The sequence below is a fragment of the Pleurodeles waltl genome, chromosome 1_2, assembly GCF_031143425.1.
Source record: "Pleurodeles waltl isolate 20211129_DDA chromosome 1_2, aPleWal1.hap1.20221129, whole genome shotgun sequence".
Lineage (NCBI taxonomy): Eukaryota > Metazoa > Chordata > Amphibia > Caudata > Salamandridae > Pleurodeles > Pleurodeles waltl.
In genome coordinates this window covers 1,282,901,391-1,282,927,350 of record NC_090437.1, presented here as the reverse complement: position 1 = coordinate 1,282,927,350, position 25,960 = coordinate 1,282,901,391, and the positions used below count along the sequence as shown (strand labels likewise).

The 25,960-nt window shown below is 43.5% G+C and overlaps 1 protein-coding gene across 2 annotated transcripts in view; it reads left to right on the top strand.

The window, feature by feature from the left end:
* The first annotated feature begins 6,157 nt into the window (after window positions 1-6,157).
* The window catches only part of SLC4A11 (solute carrier family 4 member 11), a 759,568-nt gene continuing 739,765 nt past the window's right edge, over window positions 6,158-25,960 (top strand). For both annotated transcript variants that reach the window (XM_069204998.1, XM_069204991.1), the window contains exon 1: window positions 6,158-6,325. In XM_069204998.1, the coding sequence (XP_069061099.1) occupies window positions 6,286-6,325 (40 nt within the window). In that variant the 5' untranslated portion in view covers window positions 6,158-6,285. The remainder of the gene's footprint in view (window positions 6,326-25,960) is intronic.

Below are 25,960 nucleotides of genomic sequence, written 5' to 3'. Positions count from 1 at the left end.
CCTCAAATTTCTCTTCCCTTTCTCTGCACCTCACTGCACGTTTTCCATTTCACCTCCTTGTAGCTTCCTTTCTTCTATGCCACTTCTTAAACAACCAAATTTCTGTTACATCACCTATCTCTGGCTCGCCATGTCCCAGCTACTTTCGTTCTCTACATCTCAGTTCTTTCACAATCACCACTCCCCGCCTTTCTCCCATTTCTCTCTACCTCGCATCTCCCTCACAACCTCACTTCTCTATACCTCATTGATCTCATCACCACATTTTCCTTCACCATTAGTTCACTACCTGATCTACTCTTGTTGGCAATAGGACTCTGTGCACTTTACTACTGCTACCAGTAGTAAAGTTTGTGTGCTGTCCCTCTCAAACATGATAAATTTGTATAACCTAATTGGTACATTTAATTTACTTATAAGACCCTAGTAAATGGCACTACCTTTACCAAGTGCCTTTAAATTGAATGCAAAATGTGGGCTGCAGCACTCACTGTACCACCCAAGTAGCACTGTCAAACGTCTCAGGCTTGCCACTGTAGCCTACTGTGCAATTGTAAAACATCCTCTTCGGCCTGGCAAAATAAACCTTTTGCAAGGCCCAAACCTTCTTTTTAAATATTTATACATCCTCCCTAAGGTAGCCAGGGTGCATGGTATTCAGAACGTAAGCCATGCGTACTTACGTTTTACATATCCTGACAGTGAACTTCCCCCCCCCCCCCCAGTCATTTTTTAGGTTTTGCCTGCTTTGCGCTCTGCTTGAAAAATCTAGTAAAACAAAAACTTAAAAGGGGCTAAGAACCAGACCATTACTTACCTGAACTCATCATTGGCTTCCTCCAACATTGCTCTGATTTACGTGCTTCTGATTGGCCAGCACATCGTATGCATGTCACTTCCTGTTGTCTTCGTCTTCACCAATCTTGCTGTTCAGTGTCTCCCATTGGACACTGGCAAGTGTCGTCCTTACGGCTATGAAGCTGAAGCTACTTTTTTTCTTTCTGCATACTGTCTTACTTTGCTGATGTCTTCTTTCTTCATTGCAGTCTTCTTTATTCTTTCTGCATGCAGTCTTATTTCTTCTTTCCTCACTGCCGTCTTGTCTTTCTTTGCTGCCGTCTTCTTACTTCACCCCATGCCGTCTTCTTTCTTCACTGCTATTTTCTGTCTTTTTTTTTTCCTTTGCTGTCTTCTTTCTTCACTGCATGCCGTATTCTGTCTTCGCGGTCTTTCATTGCATGCCCTCATGCCAATAGACCATCCTAACCCTCTTTCTCCAAGCCAAATTAGTCTGGGTGGTGTACTCAGCCCTTCCTGGGCTTCAAATGGTAGCCTGAGGGGGTGTACCCAGCCCATTTAGGACTTCACCCATCTGAATGAATAACTGTTTCTTACTATATAAATTCTGTCTCCCTAGAACACACACATCTCTATGGACCTCCTTCTCAACTCACCTTCATCTCAACTATCTCTCTCAAACTATTTCTTTTAGATATCTCTATTTTACTATCACTTCATCTTTTCTGTTTCTACTCCATATAAGCCTCATCTTTCTCTTCTTCTTGTAGGTCTCAACGTCCTCTTTTCAGTCTACAACACATTTCTCCTAACTTTCGCTTCCCTACAGTTCGCTCTTCCCCATTGCTCTTTATATGACCTTATCTTCTCATTTTGCATTTTCATCTGTTCAAGTCTCTCTAGCTACCCCTCACAGCCTTTGGCTCTCTAATTCACCTTTTTCTACATTACAGCTTTCTTTCTCACCCTTTCGAGGACCATTTCTCTACAACACTTTAAAACCTTACCTTCTTCCTCTGCCTTTCTCTAGCTAAATCTTCCTTTTTCTACTACCCCTTATGTTTCCTTTTGGCTACCTCAGCTTTCTTTATTTACTTTACTTCTCTCCCTGCCTCATAACTGTATACATCCATCCCTATTGCCTCACCTATTTTTCCTCTTTTATGCCTCACTATACTATTGTGGTTATGACACTGTACATTTCTTGTATCGTGTCCTGTTTCACTTATCTTACCGGCCCTAGGATGCTTGTTTCCAGTCCAGGGAGGACCTGGCTTGGCAGTTCAGGCTGGACTGTTCCCATGGGGAAAAGGGTCAAGAATGATTTGTATATGGCTGCGTCCAAACTGGAGTGGCATGGATAGCAAAAAAAAAAGATGGATTTAGGTCCAGATCCCTGTACTGGGGGTGAATGTTTGATCAGCCTTCCGTCCATCACTTATTGTTTTTGCATTTGTCGCCCTAAGTGGGAAGGGTATGCCCAGACGTGGATCCTGTGATCCCCATGCCACTGAAATCAAGCTGGCCTGGCTGATGAACGTGATACCCTGAAACTGGTCCTAGGATGCTTGTGTCCAGTCCAGAGAGGATCTGGCTTGGCAGTTCAGGCTGGACTGTTCCCATGGGGAACAGGGTCAAGACTGATTTGCATAAGGCTGGGTCCAAACTGGAATGGCATGGGTAGCAAAAAATGATGGATTTAGGCCCAGATCCATGTACTCTGGGTGAATGTTTGACATTGTTCAGCATTCCGTCCATCACTTGTTGTTTTTCCACTTATCTTACGCAGTAGCTCACATGTAACTGTCTAGCCAGAGAAGTGCGCAAAGCCAGAGACCGCAGAAAGTTATCAGATTTTTACAAGTGCAATGGTAAATTCTCAGAGCAGCGCTTTGATTTTAACTACTGCATCTAGAATTCCAATAGTGAATGGGGGCATATTTTTGACTACAGATGTTCCACAATTTAAGCGGCAATTTCAATCAGTGTGTGCATGTCTTACTTCAATATTATGTACTAGTCACTAAAGATCAAGTTCCCCTTAGGTTGTTTTTCTTACAATGGGAAAAACAAGGTTTGGCATCACAAGAGTTTGGTGAAAAGGGGTAATGCATTTAAAGTTGCTCCGGATGGGTGACCCCCCACCAACCACCCCCCCCCCCCAAAACAAATCTGGAGCAACGTTGAATTTTTTTCCCCTAAAATATATCTTGTCCAGGGCCCCGCAAATCCTTAAGATGTCCCTGCAGTAGACTGCTCAGAAAGCATGGAACTGACACAATATATAGCTACTACAATGTGCAGATCCCATATCTTAGATCACTATTACCTTAAGTTTAAAGCTGTAGCAGGGATAGAATAGGATCCCCCACTATGTGTGACCTCAAAAATAGTGTTATGGTACATTTCGTGGTCCACTTAAACTTTGAGTGGTTGAGTTTTGCCAATGAAAAGCAGAGAAGTTTAAGAAAATATAACCATTCCCTTAAAAGGTGGGCATTATCTGGGAAGAACAGTGAGCCAATTTCAAGCGATCTTAACCTACTTTCAGCTTTTATGGAAAATGTGGGTGTTTTCTTATTGGTGAAATTGAGTGATCAAAGACCCTCCCAAGCAATATTTTTTAGGTTAGAAAATTTCTCAGGATTATTGGTATGTAATGCACATTCGAGTTACATTTGCTTGAGACACAATCATCATCCCTCATTAAAATGTGGTCATTTTCAGAGGTAGAAATGGAAAGAGTGATGAGCTTGGAGTACCTGTCAGTTGTGCAATGTAAAATGGAGTTCCCATGCAAAAAGCGTTATAGGGTCTGTAATTCTTTAGACTTGCAGAATGTGCTCAACTGTTCTCTCCCGTCCACTCCCCCCCCCCCCCCAAAAAAAAATCCTAATTTTTCATTTCAGTGTAGTTCTAGCATTCTTTCACTTCCTGTGGCTCAGGATAGGGTCTTCAGAACAGGCTGTCTGGAAGAGGTAGGTTTTATATCTTATAGTTGGGCCCTCAGAGTTGGCTTAAACCATCTGTAAGTCCACACCCCATTGCGTAGTGACAAAAATGAAACAGAAACCACCAAAAGACTGAAGAGCGTGTAATCACATTTTGAAAAGTGGGCTGAAGGAAGAGTTTAAAATAATTTACTGTTAAGAAAACTACACAAAAATAGATTGCATGATGTAGTCTACAATGTCAATGAAATACCATATGGGATTAATGTGAGGGTTTTACGTGTAATTTGCAAGTCACTGGTTCCACATGCTGTTGGGTAGTAAAGCTAGTATAGCTAATATACCCATTGCTGAGATGAACGTGTAGCCCGCAGGTCAGTTTCTAATGGGCGTGAGAAGCCACAACGTTAATGCAGCAATTGCGAAGTTGTGTGTAATGTATTGGTCACTAATGATAGTGAGATAAATAGATCAGTAGGTTACTGAAGTGATCTGCCTAATCTTGGTGTCACTGGTTCCAACCCTCCTGAAAAAGTAAACTCGGTGTCGAGTTGATAGTGCGAGTCCTGTATCACAAAAGTACTATAATTAAAAAGGGGAAACTAAAAGCTCACCACTGTTACTCCCAAAACTAACCCTGACTTCAATTACCCTAAATTCAGTCTATATTTAATTTCCCCCCAACGTGTGGGGCTCTGTGTTGATCTTTGGTACAAGGTCCTTTGTCTTAAACCTGTCACTGGTATACAAGTCACAAATACAGCAATGGAAGAATGTTCAAACATTAGCAACTCACGGACTATTTCTCGATCAACAACTCTAACAATTAGGGTAAATGAGGCATGTTTAAATGTTAATGAGGAACCTGTGAGAAATGCGGTCATATTCCTGATAGAAGCTGGTTCAAATACGCGTTTCAGTTGCAACGCCTGGTAAGTTTGCAGGGCCCCAGTAGGAAGCTTATTTGTTCATTTTGGCAAGGGTGTCGCAAAATGAGATTTTGCCTAACTCTGCAAGATAATCCTAACACAAACTCATTTACACATGCATTCGACTGGATGTTTCTATTGCGAGGTCTGAGTTATAGCCTAAGGTTTCTAAAACAAGGCCACATACTCTAAAAACATAAGCCAGGTTCACCAAATTATTAGTGGGGCCAAGATGCGATCCACGTGAGCTTGTCTTTTGAAGCCAGGTGCAAGCACAAGTCTCTGGACCATGGGAACACAATCATTTATAGTGTGATGTACCTACTACTGCTGGAGACTTTAGCTTCTCTTGAGCCTACAAAGTAGGGTGCAAGTCAAAAATGGGTCGGAGCAACTTACAAAGTCAATGATGCCCCTTCATTGCAATGAATATCAGAGAAATGTCAATACCGTGTTTAAAACGGGTTTTATCTACTATAAACCGCACACGTTTTTCCTTGTACTAATGGGTAACAGATTACAAGCTTCTCATGACATATTCAAACACGGGCGTCACCTGTTTGGTGTGTTTAAAACATACTATGAGGGTTTTAGTACTATGTGAAGATGGGTTGCAAATGCAGCTGTCACCAAGTACCCCGTGATCCTTAGGCCATGTTAACCACACACAAACCTTCATGCGATCTTGCAGTCGACCCACCTGCCATTGAGGCAAACTGGAGAATTGTGTGTTTTAAAGTGTCCTCTTCAGCTGTCCCACACCCTCCTGCACTCACTCGCCACGGGAAGACGGTGCAAATGATCAGGGAAGGATGAAGAACATGAAAGGTCCGAACCCAGCCCCTCATCCGCTAATGGAATTATTGCTGGATTGCGCATTAACGACCTAGTACATCCCAGCATCCGTTCCGACAGATGTAGGCTACTTCAATTGTACGGATTTTTTTTTTTTTTTTGTAGGTTTTCTTTTTCGGTTTTAAATAGCACGAACATTGCCCATGGATAGAGTCGTCAGGATCGAAGGTAAGCGAAACAATACGAAAGCATAACCTCAAGAGGTCCAGTTGAAGGATATAGTATCATTTTTAAACAAATTCATTAAAAAAGAGGTTCTCAGACATTTTAAATGTTCAGATGCACTTCATGTGCTGAAGTCACTGCAGCAAAGCTGTAACTTCCAAGCTAAATTGACAGTGCAGTGTGGGTCACGTGAGAAAGCAGACAATGGCCATCCGACTTGAAACGCTGTTAAAAGTTAGGGGTGCGTGGATATGTCGGGGAGGCGTGGCGGGAAACGGGGCAGGTCGACAGTGTTCAGGTTGGAGTGAGGGAGGCCGGGAGCCGCGCTGCTGACTGGCTGTGAATGCAGCGGTGTCTGCTGGCGGGCGGGCGGCGCTAGGACCGGGGCGGGGGCCGGGTGTGTCCCGGCCGGGCGGCCTCCCTCCGCCCCCGGTGCTGGTGCTGCTGCTGGAGGCTGCGAGGGAGGGAGGCAGACGCTCACTGTGCACGGGGTGCCCGCCCGAGGCAGGAAGGACAGCGCCGCGCAGCCTCCCAGTCTTAACCATGGTGAAGATGGGGTGAGGCGCTAACCCCAGCCCGCAGCAAGGATGGCAGCGACCAGGCGCGTTTTCCACCTCCAGCCATGTGGTAAGGGGCTCCCCCGGGGCGCCTCCCGCCCCCGAGCAGCTGCTGCCTCGCACACTGCGCTTTAGGTCCCCCTTTCACAACTTGCAGGAAGATGCAGCCCTCCCCCTATGGGGCTCTTCCTGTTCCTATAGCCTGCGCTCTTCTTGCTGCAGACGTGGAGCAAACAGTTTTTTTTTCACCACTTTGTAGACGTTTTTCCTCTCTTTTTTTTTTTTTTTAAACTAATTTACTGGTGGTTGGCAGTATGTTGCACTCCCTTCACAAACCAGTTTTGGACAAGCTTGCATCATTTGTTTACCCGCTCCAGTCGGTTTTCTGTTTGTTCGGCTCCCTGGCCACAGTTTGATTTCCTTCCAGTAGGCAACGTGTTTGCGAAGTTAAGCTGCCCTGACAGTAGTCTCTTGGTAACTAACTTGAAAACAAGCTGCTGTTATTACACGCAACAATTGGTGGTTATGGCTTTTAATTTTTGCCAGTCGTCAAGTGACTTATTCCTTGTAAATGCAATTTACTTTTTGTATCATCTCGCATTTGATCAAAAGGAGGACACACATTTACGGATGAAAAATAAAACCCGGTCATCTGTAAGGTGTCACGTGCTAAAGCAGCTGTGTTCACTTTCAGGCTCTTCGAAAGATGAGGCGCTGTTAGTCACTCAATAGAAACTGCATCTTCTTAACCGAGGTGTTTTGAAGCACTAATTATTGGAACCAGATTCTCCGCTGGCGCTGGATTCTGGCTGCATGTGGGTCTTGTTGTGCAGCCGCGGTGCTTTGTGAGGGGGTATTAACTGCTACATGTCACATGTGCCACAGCTTCCTTGCACTGTGGGCTTTGCCTTGCATCTCGCGGTCGGTTGCACTGACTGTTCTCTGCAAGGTGGTGCGCGGGCATTTGACTGTTGGGGCCATCCACACTTGAGCTGGCGGTCTTGTGTTTTTAAATAGCACCCTGCACACAGACCTCTCCGCTCTGCAGCGTTTCCAAACCCGTCTTACCGGGAAGGCGTGGGTCCCGATAAGCCCAGAGCTGATGGGAAAGTTGCACTTTGAGGCAGGGTTGCAGCCTCGCTTGATGTTATCGCAGGTGATGCTTGTGATGCGGGCCCGGGGTCCTCCCAGAGTTCTTACAGGGCAGACTGTGGGGGAACTAGAATGACAGCATTTCATTCATTAACCGAAGCTGCTGTCGCGCGATGGAGATCAGATACCGTAAGATAACACACAATTACCTACTGGTGATTATCAGCCTATAGCAAAGAAAAGGCCAGCTCCTGTCGCTCGATGGAGATCAGCTACCGTAAGGTAACACACACAGCAATAACCTACTGGTGACTGTCAGTCCACAGCAGAGGAGGGGGCTCTGGCGAGGCCTGGCAGTTGTTTCAGCTCTGAACACATTAACAAGGTATGCACATTTTAAGTTCGGTTCACAGAGACTAGCGGAGCGAAGAAACCAGACTATTTTTCTTGTTTCAGCTATATGACAATAGCTGTGCAAAGGTGAATGATGGAAATGGGGTGAAAATACTGTGCATTTCTCTGTTACCAGGGAGCCTGCGCTCTTGCCAAAGGCCTCTATGAAACTTAAGTCATTAACAATCCCGCGTCTACAGTAAATAAACGATAGACTGCAGTATTAGTACACAAGTACTTTGTGAGAGAACGCTGTGCACTGAAGGGTCCGTTCAAATTCCTAATGTCTCCGTAGACTTGCTTTCAATGCCTTCTCTGGAATGCATTCCTGCCGTGTATGACTTAGCAAGTGTTTGAGAACGCAGCAGTAGTAAACGAGGGATGACCACGCATCGAGCGCACAGAAGGCTGGTGTGCTCGTTCTGCAATTATTTTTCGTTGTGCAAGTCTAAGAAGATTTCGACATGTTTTGTTAGTTTGTTCCACCCGAACTGTGCAAGTAAAATAGCCAGTGCACTTAATGAAACTTTCAGTTTATTTCTCCATCTTTTTCAAATGTTTGCTACCGGGGGTTGTGCCTCTGATAAAACAACTTGCCACCCCCTGTTTGTCCCCACCTTCCCCAATTCCTCTTAATAACGTGCTTCACTTTCTGTATTCATTTTTGACCGCTGGCTCCACTTTTCATCCCGAGGTATTTGAGTAGTAGGAATAGGCTAGTTGAGCATCCTCACCAGGTCATTGCTCCAAGTGAAACTCTTCGCAGATGTCCGACTGCTGAGCGAGTATAGCAGCATGCTAGAGTCCAGAAAACTGAGCTGGTACGAGGTTGCTGGGATTGGCATCTGATGAGAGAAGCGGACAGTGGTGAATCTGAGCCATAGGTTGCAGCATCTCTTTTCATATTGGCAGAGTTCAAACAGGAATCAACCCTTTTTTATTTCGTAAGAAATATCTTTGAACTTTACTCGGCTTTTTCATTGTAACAAATCATGTAAAAACAAGTTTCTGTATGTGATATATTGCTTTTGTAAATCTGCCATCGTGATGAGAAGTTACAAATGAAAACATCACATGGCTGTGATTTTCCTAATACTTTTCCTTTTTTTATTTCAACACTTAGTTTCTCTGGGAAAACCCTGAAGGATCTACAAACATGACCCCTTGATGAATTCAGAATTGTGTGTAGTTTTTAATTTTTTTTAGCTTTATGGCATTCACCATGGGTTTCACACCCATTCCTACCACAAACTGGAAGGAGGTTGAAAGCACCAACAAATTGTGAAAAAATTGGTGATTTCCTAGTAAAATGCCAAAATTGTAATAAACAAAATGGTTCTCTGAATCGTCTAGCTGTTACTGATAGCTGGGAAAACTGACTTTTAGCACCGCAAACCTTACGTTGATGCTATGTGCAGGAAAAAAGACACTTTCTACTGCAGCACTTACCCAATTTTACCCCCAAAAGACCAAGTTAGCTATACTTTGGCTCATTTCTCAGTCCTCTCCAGGGGAATCCTCAAACCATGGCTGTCTTTAGAATCCAAGGAGAGGGCTTCAAACCGCAAAAGAGGTAATTAGAGCCTGGCAGCGCCCCCAACAATGTTTTGCAAAAACCGTGACAGAAAAAAATAAATTGCCAAAGTCAAAAGTCTGGTGGGCAGTGACAGACCTCTTGGTTTTCTCAGTGCTTGTCACTGAGGTGCCATTTTGTTCATTACATTTTTTTCTCCTTTTATAATTTGGTTTGGGAATTTATTTTGCATGGTGCTTTGACTTTATAACTGTTTTGGTACTGCATAAAACTTTACACTTTATTAGATAGTTAAGCTTGCCTACTCTCTGCCATAGCTACCAGGGAGTTGAGTTCAGAGTGTTACAGTAACTTCACCCTGACTAGTTTTGATAATTCCCTGAGGTGGGCACTTGCCTACCCTAAATGATCACATTTCTTATATTCTTGCTTTCTCTGTTGGTTATCTTCCAAATTCGCATCACAGAATGTTGAATGTTGTCCCGTTTGTCAGAGAATAACTTCTGGCAGGCTGAGAAGCAAGTAAAATATTCACTTACAGGTTCAGTTAGGTTTTGTGGAAACCGTCTGTCTCTTTCAGAGAAGAGTTTACCTTTCTTTACATCCATGGTGTAGTCCACCAAAAAGGTCAAGGGAAAATAGTCCTTAATCAACCCACTGTGGTCTTTGCTGAAAACCACGTTGACACTTCTAGAAGCCACTCAAAAAGTGATGGCAGTTGAACCTCCTTTTAGTGCTAAGGGGCTAAATGTAGCCCCTGTTTTTCGTGACTGGAATTATGCAGGAAGGGGAGACCAAAATGTTCATCAGTTAGCTAAATTATGCAGCAAAAAAGGCAAATTATGCAGCATAATGCTGCACATTTTGTGGCAGTATTACGTCACTATTTTTTTCCCCACGTTTACACTGTCTGGGCAAAGGTTTCTTATTAGTGTAACACCAACATACAGCAGTCTGCAACTGAAAGGTGACCCCCCCCCTACTTAACAAAAAAAGGCCTGCCATTATACAGCGGTGTGTGGCTGTTAGTTTTCTGTTCGAACTGATTAAAGATTACTAATTTAAAATCTTCAGTTCACACAGATGAGATGTAGCAAGTGCGGCAAATCTATAATTTTGCATTAAATTCTGCAGAATTGCAATTCCAGTGTTGCAGAATAATCTCCTTTGTCGAGGACTTCTCAGTTGATGCCAGAAGACCTTGGGTCTTAACCTCAAACATCACAGAAAATGCACCAGCACATCCAGTAGATTTGTGCACTTCCTCTTGATTCCGTACATTGATAACACCAGTCAGCCCCACCTGAGCCTGAAAGTCATTGTCGAGTTTATAGACACCGAAGCAAAGGGGGAGATTAAACCGCCACTTTAAGACGTGCAAGTCAAAACAGTAGAAAAATATAGTTCTCTGCACCATGGCATACTCCTCATGAAATTAGCATGCTGCATTTTCTTTTCATATCAGCATTCCATCAAATTATCTCGTCCACATGGAGACAAAAATGTGCCTAGTACCTCTGCTGCATCAGAAAAAAAACAAAAGTCGCAAATACTTGAGCGTCACTAGGTAGAACGAACTCCCCCTTCTTCGGTTCTTTAATTTGCATGTCTGAAAACCATAGGACTGTTGGGGAATTAACCAAATGACTGCTTGTGTCAAATCAAATGATTAGTGCCATGCCACATAGAAAATTCATGACGATATTCATAGGGTGAAGGACAGCCCTATTTGTCACCAGACCCTTTTCTTTGTTTTGAATTTGAGTCCAGGGCAGAGCAAGTGCTTCCACTACTTGGGTTCCTCTCTGGTATGATCACTTAAATGACTGGTTCCCTGCATAAAAATAAAGGCGGGCACCTCAGGAACAATGAGCCTTGGGGGAAATCAAAAGTAGTCCCCTCTGCTGCATGACACAGCCTCATTTGACTAGTTCAAAGTCACTCAGCATCCGCAGCTAAAACATCAGTACAGACCTCAGCCTAAAACGGACAAAGAGATCTGGTGGAGGGAGCAGAAGTGGTGCAGTTGATGAAAAGTACTGACCAGTGAGATTATCTAGTCTGGGCAACAGCCAATTTTCAGTTTATGCTCAAACTTTAAACTTCCTCCTTTTGGATAATGGACTGGCCTTAGCTGAGCGTTTGAATGGACTTGGGACTTGAGGAGACTTCGGAGCGAATTAACTCTACTGAGGTTTTGGATCCATGATGCGTCAAAGATACTTGCCATCCTAAATTGTAGTTACGAGCCAAATCTGTAGGGCAAGATATTGGTTTTGTTTATTGGAGATACAAAGGTAAAGTTGGCTGTTGGCTATTGAGATGGAGTGACATGAGTAATGTCACAGGTTCTGAGCTTGGAGGTCCCACTAAATGCCAATAGGCCTCTGTTGAACATAGGTGAACTAGTATGGCTCAAATATTTGAAACTGTGGTTGGTGCTGGGGTGGCTAAATGAAATGTGGCATGGGGTGCCCCTGCTCCCCAGGGTCTCTGACTGGGATTCGGACATGGACTAGTGTCAACAGCGTATTAGAGCAGGGGATGCCCACATAAATGGGAGAGGGTCTGGAGTGGCTTTGGTTCCTATTGGGGGCAATAATGCTTACAGAGCTATGCAGATTGGGGATGCTACAACGGTTGGCCACGGTGATGTGGATGTGCTCGGAGTTATTGTTTTTTCTACTCCTGCGTCCTAGTAAATGCTATACCAAACTCCTGTATGAGGCATTGCTTTTTTTTTAGGTTGAGCGCGCAAGCACTTTGACCTGTTGTAAATATTGTGGGCTTTTAACTATGCCCATCACTTTCATTCGTTCCTGGGCTTGCCTTTCAAAAATAATTTGTCATTGGTAAATACTTTACGTGTGTCCTGCTTTGAGGCTGTTTATCACACCTTGAAGACTGTACTTGTTGCATGGATTATTGCACGATTGCCGATATACTTCAGCGTGGGTGAAGTATTTTTTTTTTGTTCTTTCTTTTGTCTTTCCCCTTCGTGCTGCATGGCAGCCATGGCGCTCACTTTGTGAACAGCCACAAGACCATGAACTCGATCGGTGGTATTGGAGCGCTGGTCACGTTGTTCGGTCATCTAATCAGAGTACTTTCTTGTGGCCTTCCCCCTTAAAACACTTGAACTTGGTGAATGCTTTACAGAAAACAGAAATCCTCAAAGTGGCTCTCTCCGCACAGCGGGAGAGCAAATATTACAATATTCACTGCAGTCAGGGAAACTCGCCTCCATAATGATTTGCAGGGCGTTACTTTTACAAATAATTTTTGCTCATAACTCCGCCTGTAGTGGTGCTAGGACAATGGGACCATCACCAAAATCTTAAGCAGAACACCCTCTGTCCAGGTCATCTCTGTGTCCCCACACTAGGTTAGTGGGGACCCAAAAATAAATAACCTCTCGCTACATTGTCTTTTTAAGCGCTCTAATGGCTGGAACTTTTGTTTCACAGCTAGGAATAGCTTGTGTTTTAATGGCCCGGTTTGTGAAATCATTGCTATAGGCCTGCTATCCCGGAAAATGTGTAATGAACTAGGCCTGCTAAGGACTAAATATATGGTTACACTGGGTTATTTCCATTTTCTTTTTGTTTGGTTCAGCCCTCTAGGGGCTGACTATCGTTACATGACCATGTTTCTTACAAATGCTATTTTCATTGTGGTATCCAATAGGGGCTGCTCTAAGCATTAGTCATATCAACATACTAAAATAATTGTGGCATGGAAACTAGTCCTATAATGCTTTTAGGGCATTACTTTTACAAAAACATTCGCTCATAACTCAGCCTGTGGTGTCCTAGGACAATGGGACCACGCTCAACATATTCACCACAATGTGCTTTCTTTCTACATCTGGGTTCCCACACTGTTAGTGGGGACTCCAAAATACCACCTACCACCATTCATTATCTTTTAGGCTCTCTAATGGCTGGAAAGTTTGTTTTATGGGTCTTGTTTGTAATATGATTGCCGTAGGCCTGCTAGCCTTGAGAATGTGTAAGGCAGTATGCCCTCTATAGGCTACATATATTGGTTACACTGCATTACTTTCTCCCATCCTTTTTTTTTTTTTTTAACGTGGATATGCTGTCTAAGGGCTGACTGTATAGTTACATGGCCATGTTTTTTTCACATGCTTTTTTCATAATGGTGTCCTCTAGGGGATGTTCTGAGCATTGCAGTCAACATACTATAATATTTGCAACACAAACTCGCCCCATCATCTCTGCATCCCCACACTAGGTTAGTGGAGACCCCAAAACAATCCCTCCCACCATTCAGTGTCTTTTGAGCTTTCTCATGGTTAGACATTTTGTTTTACAGCTGGGAGAAGTTTTGTTTTAAAGGTCTTGTTTGTAATATCATTGCAGTAGGCCTGCTGGCCCTAAAAAGTATATGGCTACACTGCATCACTTTCTCCTGTTTCATGGGGTAATGCCCTCGAGGTACTAACAATATGGATACATGATCATGTTTCTTACAAATTATATTTTTGTTATGGTGCCCTGTAGGGGCTGTTATGAGCATTATAGTCTAATGGCAAAAGTTTTTCTAGTAAAGGTTTATATGATGATTGTATGGTTTAATAATCTCCTTATTACAATTATGTCCATAATCCAGGCGAATTGAACATCCTTATTACACTATAACTGTTTAAACACTTGATATGTTTGGTTGACCCTTCTAGTTTTTCTCCTCTGTGCATGTATTGTTTGGGGAATTGTGCTAGTAAGCCAGCAACTTTGATGGTGGGGTGCTGAAAGTGGTATTCTACAGGAATTATCATGGAAGATTTAAATTAGGATGCTAAAACCAACATTTTCATTTTTTGCTGCATGTAGAGGAGGAAGGTAAATGGAAGTGCTTTAGTTATGTGCAGGGCCACTGGAATTATATGGCAGGAAAAGACGAAATTATGAGGCAGGGTTGAGCAATTTGTAGCAAGAAAAGTCCAGTTATGAATTTACAATACAAATAGTTACAACTAGAGCAAATGTGAGACCTAGTGCATTGCACATGCGTGTCCTCCTGTGATGCGAACTGTACTACAGTTTGCTGTTACACTTGAAAAAAAAAAGAAGTGTTTCTAAAAACGTTTTAGAAGCGGTTGTAATTTGGCATTCTATCCCGGAATTATACCCTCCATTATGATTCCCCTTCACTTCCTGTTTTTCATTTGGCATAGCCCATCTTGTGAATTGGCTCTGCCATATCGTGAGGTGTGTTCAGATGGCTGTTTCAGAAATAATTGGCCCAACGATTTCCTTATTTGTAGTACGTTATCATCTATCTCACATTCATATAGACGTCTTACTATATTGTGAAGTACTTATATGGGTGAGTTTTGTTGTTGTTTCTAATTTGTTTTAAGATCTTTTGTTAGCATTTCACATTAGCTTTTGGGTTTTATCATCAAGCTATAGATAAGCCAACTTTCCCCTATTAGTATTTGATGTCTATTTTTAATGTCAAGGCTGTAGACATGTGAGAGCGGTCAAAACATTTTTATTTTCTATAATTGAGTAAGTGAGCTACTTTTACCTTCAGCAGCTCATTGTTCATGTGATCCCTAGACAGAATCCTTATCCACATCAGCATGGCAAAAATGCACAGTTGTAAAAAAAAGCAAGGCAGATTAAGCACCTCAGCATTTTTTGCGGGCTTACAGTCTTGCAATAAGTTCCCAAAATGTTGCCACATTAAGCCAGCTAGCTGTTTATGGGTAAAATAATACTCTAGGATACTGCTGTTTAAGCATAAAAAAATCACCATTAAAAATGGGAGGCACACCTGATCATTTTATTGATTCAATAAAGTAAATTCTCACACTGCCCTAATTTATGAGCGTCACTCATCTCCTTATTTGATGCTTGCTAAGTTAAATTAAGCCCTTGATTACTCATTGGTCATAAAGCATTTCCTATCAAATGTTATACTTATCTAAAAGGCGACAGTAATCTTAGTTGCTATTTGTTTTTTATGTCAGTATGATTCCTGGGGTCCAAAATAAATATAAATTTGGCTCTGACCACCCGTGTTTGGTATTGACCTGAAAACAGATATTGTTCCCATGAGATCAAAGATTGGGTTCCCTTTTGGAATTATATAGAGACCCTTGGCCTCCAATTATGTTTCTACTTTCTACAGAATGTGGCCTGTCCCTAGTTGTTGTTTGAAGGAGGGGTAGGGCTTGACTACTATTGCCTTACGGAGCATGGCCTTAGAAGGGCCAGCACTCTTAAGTGTGAGAGGTCGGTAGTGGAAGAAAATCTAGCTTCTTATAAGCTGCAATGCCCCTACTCTTGAATAGCTAAAAAAAAAAAGGGGGTCTCGGATCCTTACTTGGACAAGGAGCATCACCAGTATTGTTGCGGCCATTCATTTACTGTAAATTCCATACAAGGACAAATGACCTACACCCAATGCAAATTAAAGCCTCTTAAAAGGAGAGCGTGACTGTTATTGTCTTTTTCTATTAACAATGGGCAGGAGGACCAGAACATATCGCCGGGCCAGAGTGAAGCTTTGCTATGTTTCAAGGTACTGCTTTTGGTCCAGCAATACTTTTAACGATAAAAGTGCCCCAGTAATGCTGTGATTTATTCCTGCATACTACTGACGAGGCACGCAAGATCAGCCTGGACTCCCTCAAAGGGAGGCAAATCCCCAAGCAGTCTGACCAGCGTAGCATCCAGTAGAAGTGTAGTCCTCCCTCATTAATTCCTTCTCTCTCGGAATCCAGTGTGGAGAGTACTCTACTCACTGCCCATCCACCAATCAATACCAATGGAGCACGACCAGCATAAACAAAACTGTACAAGTAGTGCAAGAATCACTGTGTATGCACTAGTCCTGTCTGTAGGAGACACTAAAAAGGGACTGGAGGTGAAAAGATAGCTTAGGTAGCAAGTTTGTGGAGGATAACTATAGTAAACAAGCTTTGGCAAAGCCAGTCGGTCTAGCTTTTGTGAGAGTTAGAGCTATTGGCGTAAATTATTGTCTTTTATCCATGTGCTATGGAGTGGATGTATGTGGTGTGGAATGGAATTTTGTGGATTGGATTGAAATTGTGTGGCGTGGATCTATGTAGTGGTACTATATGGCATGGTGAGCAGTGGAATTATGTGGAAAGTATGTGGTTTTCAGTGTACTGGAATTGTGGTGTGATTGTCATGTCCCCTCCGCCCTGTTCCCGTGCCTTGCTCAGAATGAAGTGCAAGTACAGCCGAGAGACTACCTCTGCCGTATTGTGTGGCACTCGAAGAATGGCCCTTGAGTCTGTACTCACTCAGAGCTTGTGTTCATGACAAACTTTCCTAAGATTGTTTTATGTGCAGTTAATGCCTACATGCCAAGATTCACACACATCTGTACACTATTTTGTGCTGTTCGTTTTTTCCATTAGTCTGGAATATGCAAGTATGGAAGGGGACAGCAATGTGTCTAGTTTGTGTGTGAAGTGGAGGGAGGGAGCGATAACCCAAATCAAACTTAACAAAACGTGCCCCTATCTGTTTCTCTTCAGTGCATACAAAGAGGAGGTGTTCAGTCTACACTGACCCATTCAACTTTAGTTTAAAAATCAGACGCTAATCGAAAATGAGTGACTGCGCTCACGAAGCAGCAAAGCACCCACATCGAGGCAGCCCCGATAGGAGCACAACAGCTGTTTTTCAGTTTTGGGAGGAGGTGGGAGGGACAAATGCTGCAGTAAAATGCAAGCTACGGGCCTGAAGCTGAACAGGTGCCCACAGTGTAGCAGGAAAAACTTCTAAAAATAAAAAAATAATTAAAAAGAAAATAACTCCCCACCCACCTTCAGGAACAGTATTGGTCCCTGCTCCGTGGGAGGAAATGAAAGACAAAGGTGGGACAAAGAGGAAGGATTGACCACTAGCGAGCAAGTATTTTTAAAGGAAACATACAAATGAAAAGCAGTGGGTGGGCTGCAAGTCCACAAAGAAGTAAATACAAAATTATATAGAAAAGGATTTCAAAGCATAACCCCTAAACAAAAAAAACAAACAAAAAAAAGTGTAGAAGACAAATGATCGAGTTCCTTTGTTACTTTGTTCCTACTCAAGTTTGAGGAAAGTGGTCTCTACTATTAAAGCCAAGTTTTTGTTTTCCTTTGCATCTGACAATGGTGAAAACTGTGTTTTAGTTTGTTGCACATGCTGCAGGAACAGGGGGACAACAATGACCACTTATTATTTTAGTGTGCTTCAGATTTTGGTTAAACCGTAAGTAAAGAATGAAAAAGCACATTTATTAAGGAGTTATAACAAAAGAGAAAAGCACAAAAAATAGATCAGATATAGCCCCACCAACATTTTTAGAGTCCATGTGAACTGGTGATGTTATGGGACGAAGGGTTTGAAGCCTTTGAAACTTAACTGAAAGTGGGGAATGGTGATTTGTGGTGAAAAGAAAGTTAGTCATGCTGAAACATAGTTTAGGAATTGAGGACAGAAAAAGTTTGAAGATACTACATGTCCCCATCTTACGAATAGAGGAGAATGGGGGTGCATCGGACATGGAAGAGGAATCTGATAAGGAAGCCTTAAACCGGAAGAGGAAACGTTTGTAAAAATAAATGATCACAGTACTGAAGAGAAGTGTGCAAATGCCAGAGGAGCCTATAGGGCAATATGTTGAAGCATTGTGCACATTAGCAGCCATATGCAAGTTTAGGGATTTGTATGAAAGTTACAAGAGACTAATTGATCAATAATATTTGAAAACACAAAAGGTTATTAGGGCTAAAGGAATTCAGTTCTGTTTAAAGGTATTGGATTCAAAGGATGGGTTAGAGAATGAGTTGGACCACTGAAGGAAAGAGCTAGGTGAAAAGCCGTTCTCCAGAGAAAAATACCAGTGCTATAGATGTGGGAGTATTAAACACGTGGCCAACTCTTGTTCATGGCTGCAATGTAAGCAGGATATTTTAAATGCAAAAAAAAAGGATGTTTCTCCAATCTGTAAACGAGACAAGAGTAGGTCAAAGGGAAGTGACTATAGTGCACTCTAGTGAGAAAGTCGGAAAGGTAAGCAATAATGGAAGGGAGGATGATGCGGGAGGTGTGCGCAAAGTGGATGTGTCTGAGAAAAGGGTTAACTGCGTGGAAGAGCCTTATTTTCTCCTCACTGAATGTGTGTGGGATAGCGATACAGATATGGGCAGATTCATGCTCGCCTTACACTTCTATTTACAAGGAAGCATGAGAGTAATTGGAAGAGCAGATTAGTTTATAAGTGGATGTTGAATTGGAAGGTTATTATGGTTCTAAGATGCCCATGGTGTAGGGTACATTTCTTCTGAACTAAGATATAAAGGAAGACAAACTTAAGGCAAAAGAAAATGAGTTACTTACCTGTAACTGTAGTTCTCCAGTATTGGTATCTTTAATAGATTCACATGCTTGAATCATCCCTGTCGTCTAGGTGGGAGCCTCACGGTAACTTCAAATGCATATAGCAGTAAACATTACACACTAGGCCCTAATGGCCCAAATAGGCTCTTATAGCCTATCCACGTCCTTTTATAAAAAGACCCAAACTTGAGGCACAGCCAATCAGGCGTCAACACCCTTTCGAATACTCCCAGCAGAGGTTCTTTTCCTCAGATTTTCTAGTACAAGTGTGAAGTCAAACGTTTGTCCATAAGGGGAGCCTCTGAGGGGAGGAGGGTGGGTCTCATGTGACTCTATGAAAGATACAGACACTGGAGAATTACAGTTACAGGTAAGTAACTAACTAATTTTCTTCTACAGTATTGGATCTTTCATAGATTCACATACTTGAATTAGAGTAACAAGCAGTAATATTGGTTAACCAGGCACTAGTTGTATTCTCATAACCAAAACAACAATAATAAGAATAACAAGAGTAATCCTACTCCTAGTTATTATCTAACAATACAATAGTAATGTTCACCTGAAGATAACAGCTAGGCATTATAAGCATAAACTTTAGCATTACGAGAAGTATCAAGCTACCTATGATACCAAGAAGTACCATAATCATTAAAAGTAGGAAAGTTAAACATGACCAGATTATGGAAACGCAGCTCGCCTACCTTGGTTGTGGAGGTGGGATGACCAGAGAGGCTCACCTTAACAAAATAAATGCCTCAGCACTGCTTGCCCCACCGCTGTGTCCATGTTATTTGTCTCTTCGAGACAGTAGTGTTTCGTGAAAGTATGTTGGCTGGACCATGTGGCTGCCCTACAAATATGCTGCAGGGGTACTCCTGCAAAGAGTGCTGCCGACGTAGCTACCTCCCTTGTAGAATGAGCTCTCACCCTGGTTTGGAGCAGTTTACCAGCCTGAGTATGATAGAATTGAATCGCCAGGCCAATCAACCTGGCCACAGTCTGTTTGGCTACAGGAAGGCCCTTCCTTGCATCACCAAAGGCCACAAATAACTGGTCTGATTTTCGTATGTCTTGTGTTTTCTGAAGGTAAAACTTTAAACACCTTTTAATATCCAATGAATGCAACGCTTTCTCCGCCACAGTCTGCGGATTAGGAAAAAAGGTTTTTAAGATGACAGCTTAATTCAAATGGAAACTTGAAGGCACTTTCGGAATATACTTAGGATTTATCCTAACAATTACCCCAGTAGGGGTAAACTGGAGGAAAGGCTCTTTGATGGTGAAGGCCTGCATGTCACTTACTCTTAGCCGAAGTAAGAGCCAGTAACAGTGCAGTTTTCCATGAGATTATCTTCAGGTCCGCTCTGTGGATTGGCTCAAAAGGGGGTTTCATGAGCTGTCCCAGGACCACATTTAGAGACCATAAGGGCAGAGGCTTCTGCCCTGGTGGAAAAGCTCGAAACAGAACCCTCCGGAATTGCTTCACAATCCTGGTGGAGTATAAGGAGACAGTACCTTGATCTGCGGTACCTAGAAATTGCAGCGAAGTGCACTCTGATGGGGAAATATGAAAGCCCAGACTTGGCTAAGTGCAAGAAGTAAGGCAGTACTTGTTCAGACAGAGAAGAGAGGATGGATTCCTTCTGCTGCACACCATACGCAAAAATGCTTCCATTTCAACCTGTAGGTCTTATTGGTGGTCTCCGCCCTGGCTAAAATCTCCCTACATTCCGAAGGAATGTCTATGGTGGTGTACTCATTAAATTCAGGAGCCAGGCCGATAAATGGAGAGGTGACTGATCCGGATGTCTGACCTGGCCCTGGTGCATTGTCAACAGAGTTGGCTTCAGTCTGAGTAGCACATGTGGCTGTTCATTTAAAACGCATTCCCCCATGACCCTTTCTGGGGAAGCCAGCTTGCATAATAAGGGCATTTCTTGTTCTCTAATGTGGCAAACAGATCGAGATTTGGTCTGCCCCATAGTCAGAAGAGTTGGTCTAGAACTCCTGGTCCAATTACCACTCGTGGTACGGGACAATTGTTCTGCTCAGGGTATCTGCCAGAACGTTTGTCTGTCCTGGTACCTGCTCCGCTATTAGTGAAAAAATGTTGTGTGCTATGGCCCATTTCCAGATGTCCTGAGCATGTTGCGAGAGCTGCAGAGACCTCGTGCCACCCTGCTTGTTTAGATAAAACATGCTGGTAGTATTGTCCGTCCTGGTTAAGACACTAGTTTTGAAGCCTTGGTAAAAAGGCTTTTAGAGCCAAACCTATTGCCTTGAGCTGATTTATGTGGAGTTGTCTGTCTTTCCGAGTCCAGGACCCAGTGATCTGTAGATTTCTGCAATCTGGGACCAGCGGAATGCATGACGAGATCATTCTCAGTAATGATTTGTAGGTGCGAACTGAAACACACTTTTTTTACTGAGAACTTGCGTGCTAAGGTGCTCAGCTTTTGTTTCCTTTCTTGAGACGGGTACCCCTTGCTGCGGACAGTGTCTAGTACCACTCCTAAGAAAGTTAATTTCTGTGTAGGTTGAGGCTGCGACTTCTGGTAATTGATGGTAAATCCGAGGTCTTCGAACAACTGGAGGCAGGCGGTGGTGTGGCATACCAACTGTGCTCTTGAAGATGCCTTGATGAGCCAGTCTCCGAGATGGGGAAACACCTGTATGCCCGACTGGCAGAGGTGTCCTGCCACTGGAGCTAGCATCTTTCTAAAAATCCTGGGGGCTGACTTCAAACCAAAGGGAAGGACGCGAAACTGTAGATGCATACCAGCCACCTTGAAACTGAGGAATTTGCGACGGTTGCGGTGTATTGGAATATGAAAATACGCATCCTGGAGGTCTAGGGATGCCATGTGGTCTCCTGTATTTAAGAGGTGCAAGATGTCCTTCAGCGTTACCATCCTGAACGACTGATTCTTACGAACTTGTTCAGTGATCTAAAGTCCAGAATGGGGCACCAGTCTCCTGAAGACTTTTTTTTTTTAACCAGACAGAAGCGTGAATAGAACCCCTTGTTCCTGTGAGGAGCAGGGACCAATTTTATTGCCCCTTTGTGCAGCATCACATACACCTCCCTGAGGAGTTTTTAGTCGTGGAGATGGTGGGCCTGACGGAAGGATGTTCGGTGGTCTCTGTATGAACTCCAGAGTATGTCCCCCTGCCCACTATATCTTGCACCCACCTGTCGGATGTTATATTTGACCATCGAAGGAGGTGAGATGTGATGCGACCCCCCCACCTTCAATTTTCAAGCCTCTGGTAGCGTAGGAAGCTGGTATGTTCGGTTGGTCATTTCTTTCTGCTGGTATCTCTTCCATGGGCAGTCGCTCTTTCTTTCGCTGGGTGCCTGCAAGCAGCGGTAAGTGGCAATCAATATTGCTGCTGTTGCTGGCTGTATTGCTGCCGGGGTCCTGCTGAAGAGGACTGGTACTGGGATCTATACTGGTGGAAGCCACCTCGAAAGGAGTAACTTCCTCTACCCCTTGCTCCACGAAAAGGCTGTTTCCTGTACTGCAATGTAGCTAGCGATTTAGCAGTGTCCATATCCGTTTTGATGGTTTGTAACATGTCATCCACATGCTTCCCAAACAGGCTTTCTTCATCAAACGCCATGTCTAGAATCTGGCTCTGAACCTCCAGACAGAAGGAAGTCAACTTCAGCCACCCCTGTGTACGCAAGACCGCTGCTCCTGCCAGTGTCGGAATCTTGTCAAGTAAATGTCGATTGTGCAGTCTGACTTCAGCTGCAATCCGCTCACCCTCCTGCAGCACCTTCCTTGCTTCCCCCTTTGCATCCTCCGGCAAGAGGTCTAAATAAGCAGACATGTCTGCCCACATCTGGCAGTCATACCTTTCTAAAATGGCAAAGGAGTTAGCCGCCTTCACTGTGATCGCTGCCACCGAGGAAAATCTCTTACCAATATTGTCCAACCTCCTTCCGTCCTTGTCTGGAGGTGATGTAATAGGCGCCGAAGGGTTAGTAGATCGACGCTATGCCACTTGAGATTACCGAATCCGGTTTCGGTTGGGACACCAAGCAGACTGGAGTGTTATCCAGGGCTTTGTACTTCTTTTCCAGCCTCGGCATCTGGGAAGGCACTGTTGCTGGATTTTTCATTGCCTTCAACCCCTCCTGCCATAGGAAATCCACTATCGGGATAGCCCTCACTGATCTCTCTGCTGGCTCTTTGAAGTCATATAAGAAACAATGTTTCCTGTGTAGTAATGAGCAAATCGAATCTCTTTGCCGCTTGGTCCATTAAATTATGAAAGGCTCCTATGTCCTCCGGGGGCGAATCAACCGGCCCTGCTGGCGGCGGTGATGACGTAGTCATCCCATTCACTAGGAAGTGCCTTCATTATTTCACCTTCCCTCTCGTCATCTGTAGAGTGACGATCCTCCTGTGGTTGGGAAACAAATGGAATGCGTCTGTGTGGCGTTCCCAGGTGACTGGACATAGGAGTTTGCAGAGGCGTCTGCTGGCTGTACTGCATGGATGGTGTTACAGGCGTTGACGGTGGAAACCTTCGATAGTAGTCCTTCAACATACCCTGGAGATCTTCGACTAATGATCTAAGCATGGGAAAGGAAGGTTCTGCCTCCCCTGCTGGGTATGATGAATCTTGTTGGAACGTAGCTGAGGAATAATTGGGCTGTTCCTGTCCTTCATCCTCCTTATCCAAGACTTCACATTTTACATGCAGCTGTGATGGACTACTGGCTGCGCCAAACATTCCGTCATCTTAAGAATAATCGTCATCTTAAGAATAAATGTCGTCTTCTTCATCTAGAAGATGCTGTGCTGGATATGGCAACACCTTACTCGGAGAAGTATGTCTTGGAAGAATCGGCAACGTTTTATTCCCCAGGGTGATAAAAGAAAGAGGGAGAAATCTTGCTGAATCCTGCTGCACTCCTGACTCTCCAGAATATATAATTGCCGACAATTGCGCTGACAAAATGTCCAACATTGCTGTCGACAGTTCAGTTTTAGTCAACGACTGTGCCTCTCATCGACGGTTGTCTCGTCGATGGTGCTTTAAAAAAAAATTCGATAAGTGTTTTGTCGACGGTAGTGCCCTCGTCGACGGATGGACCAACGACGTTTCAGTCTACGACGTTATCGGCGACGATGCCTTTCTATAGATTTTGACAGTGATGATCGTCGCAGATGAAAGCGGTGATGATGTGACTATCATTGGAGATACTGCTGTTGTCAACGTCACCTTTGCTTTGATTGTCGTTGACTGGGCTTTTTTGGCAGCCACTGAGTAGAGTCGTACTGGGTCCTTTGCTGGCGACAGGGAAAGGGAAGCACTTTTAGTGGGTGCCTTTTTCCCCACAGGCATAGTAGGCTCTGAGCGAACCTTTTTCAAGAGTTTTGGATGGGTCTCTGACCCCAGTGTAGCAGCCTCTTGGCGCATATGTTTCTCCACAGCTGCATATTTTGACTTCTTAGCCACCTTCTTCGGTGGCTCTTCAGGCAGTCTTTTTCTCTCCAGATCTTTTTAAGGAGTGAGAAGAATGAGATGATGTTTCACTCTCATCTGAGGATGGATTCTCCATGGCTTTCTATCTTTGTGGCCACAACAAGTGTCTACCCTCACGGTCCTTGAGGGTTTTCTGACTGAAAGTGCAACAGATCTTCGTCGCTCACCTTGTGGTCTTTATGCAGGCAGTAGATGCACTTCTTGTGGGCATCATCCACATGTAGTCTCTTCTTCCCACAACTGCCACAGCCTCTGGAAAGACCTTTCTTAGTTTGTTGAGACATATTGTCACTTGAAAACTGGGTTTTCTGAGAGCAAAAATCCTGTCAAAGGTAAACTGAGCAGAGCTCAGGGAAACTCCCTTTCACACGACGTGCGGTAGAAAATCTGTTGGAAAGAGCCTCTGTTGGGAGTATTCTAGAAGGTGTTGAAGCCTGATTGACTGTGCCTCAAGTTTGGGTATTTTTATAAAAGGACATGAATAGGCTATAAAAGAGCCTATTTGGGCCATTCGGGCCTAGTCCCGTTTACTGCTATATGTATTTGAAGTTACAGTGAGGCTCCCACCTTGACTGGGATGATTCAAGCATGTGAATCTATGAAAGATCCAATACTGGAGAACTTGTATTTGAGAGGGGGAAGTAAATTTTTAGCAAGGACACTAAGCCTTCAGATTATGATTAGGGTTTAGAATAATCTAGAACAAATATTAATAACTATGATGGGTGTGAATTCCATGGTTCCATGGACCTTCAGAGATCTGTAGGAAAAAAAGAAAAAAAAATACATTGGACAATGTAGAACCAATGTGATGGAGCTGTTAGAATCATTGAGATCCATAGTGACGGCATGGAAGACTCATGGAAAGATACAAATGTGCAGGTATTTAAGGAACCTAAACAATAGCACATTTGGACAGACTGATACTGACTCATTAATATAAATGAGCTGCTAGTGAAAGTGAAGGATGCTAAATATTTTCCGTCATTGATCAGTCTAATGCTTACCACCAGGTTTTGTGGCGTTTTGACATCTTTCGTGATACCAGAGCGGGATTTCGATTTGTGCGGATGCCACTGGTTTGGCTTGCGAATCTGCTGTGGTTCAATGTCTCATGCAAAGATTAATAGAAAAATTACAAAAGGTAATCTATTTCCAAGTTCAAGGATGTGTTGTCATTGGGTTCCAGCAAGAAAGAGCATGATGATGTCTTGTGAATGACCCATGCTAAGTTGGAGGAGGCAGGATTTGACCGTAGGCATTAACAAGAGCAAATTCGGTGTCAAGAAGGTAGAATATTTGAGACACGTCGGCAGGGGGCATAAAACCCAAGATGAAGTTTGGTTCTTTTCTCATAATTGGCAGACTACATGTTTGTAGACGATTTTGCTAATCGGCCATTGAGAGCAATAATGAAAAACGGGGAAAGGTTTGTATGGTTACCAAAGTGCCAAGCTGCATTTAAGGATATTATGAGAAGTACAGTGAACGCTGTGGAACTGAAACCTTCTGACCCTAAGGACAAATCCATCATTGTCACTGATGGTAGCATGCATGGTTTAGGGACATTCCTAATGCGGGCAAGTGTTGGATAGGAAAGGGTGGTGGTGGTTGCTTAAAGAACTGAGGCGACCTGAATCAAACTACTCCACAGTTGAGAGACCAGATTTAGTCTGATGGGGGGTGGGAGGGGTTCAGTATTAGAACATAAGTGTGGAGAATATCATTTGCATTAAGAACTATATACCAGGCACGTAAAAAGTAACTGACCCTTTGAGGCTGTTGTATGTGG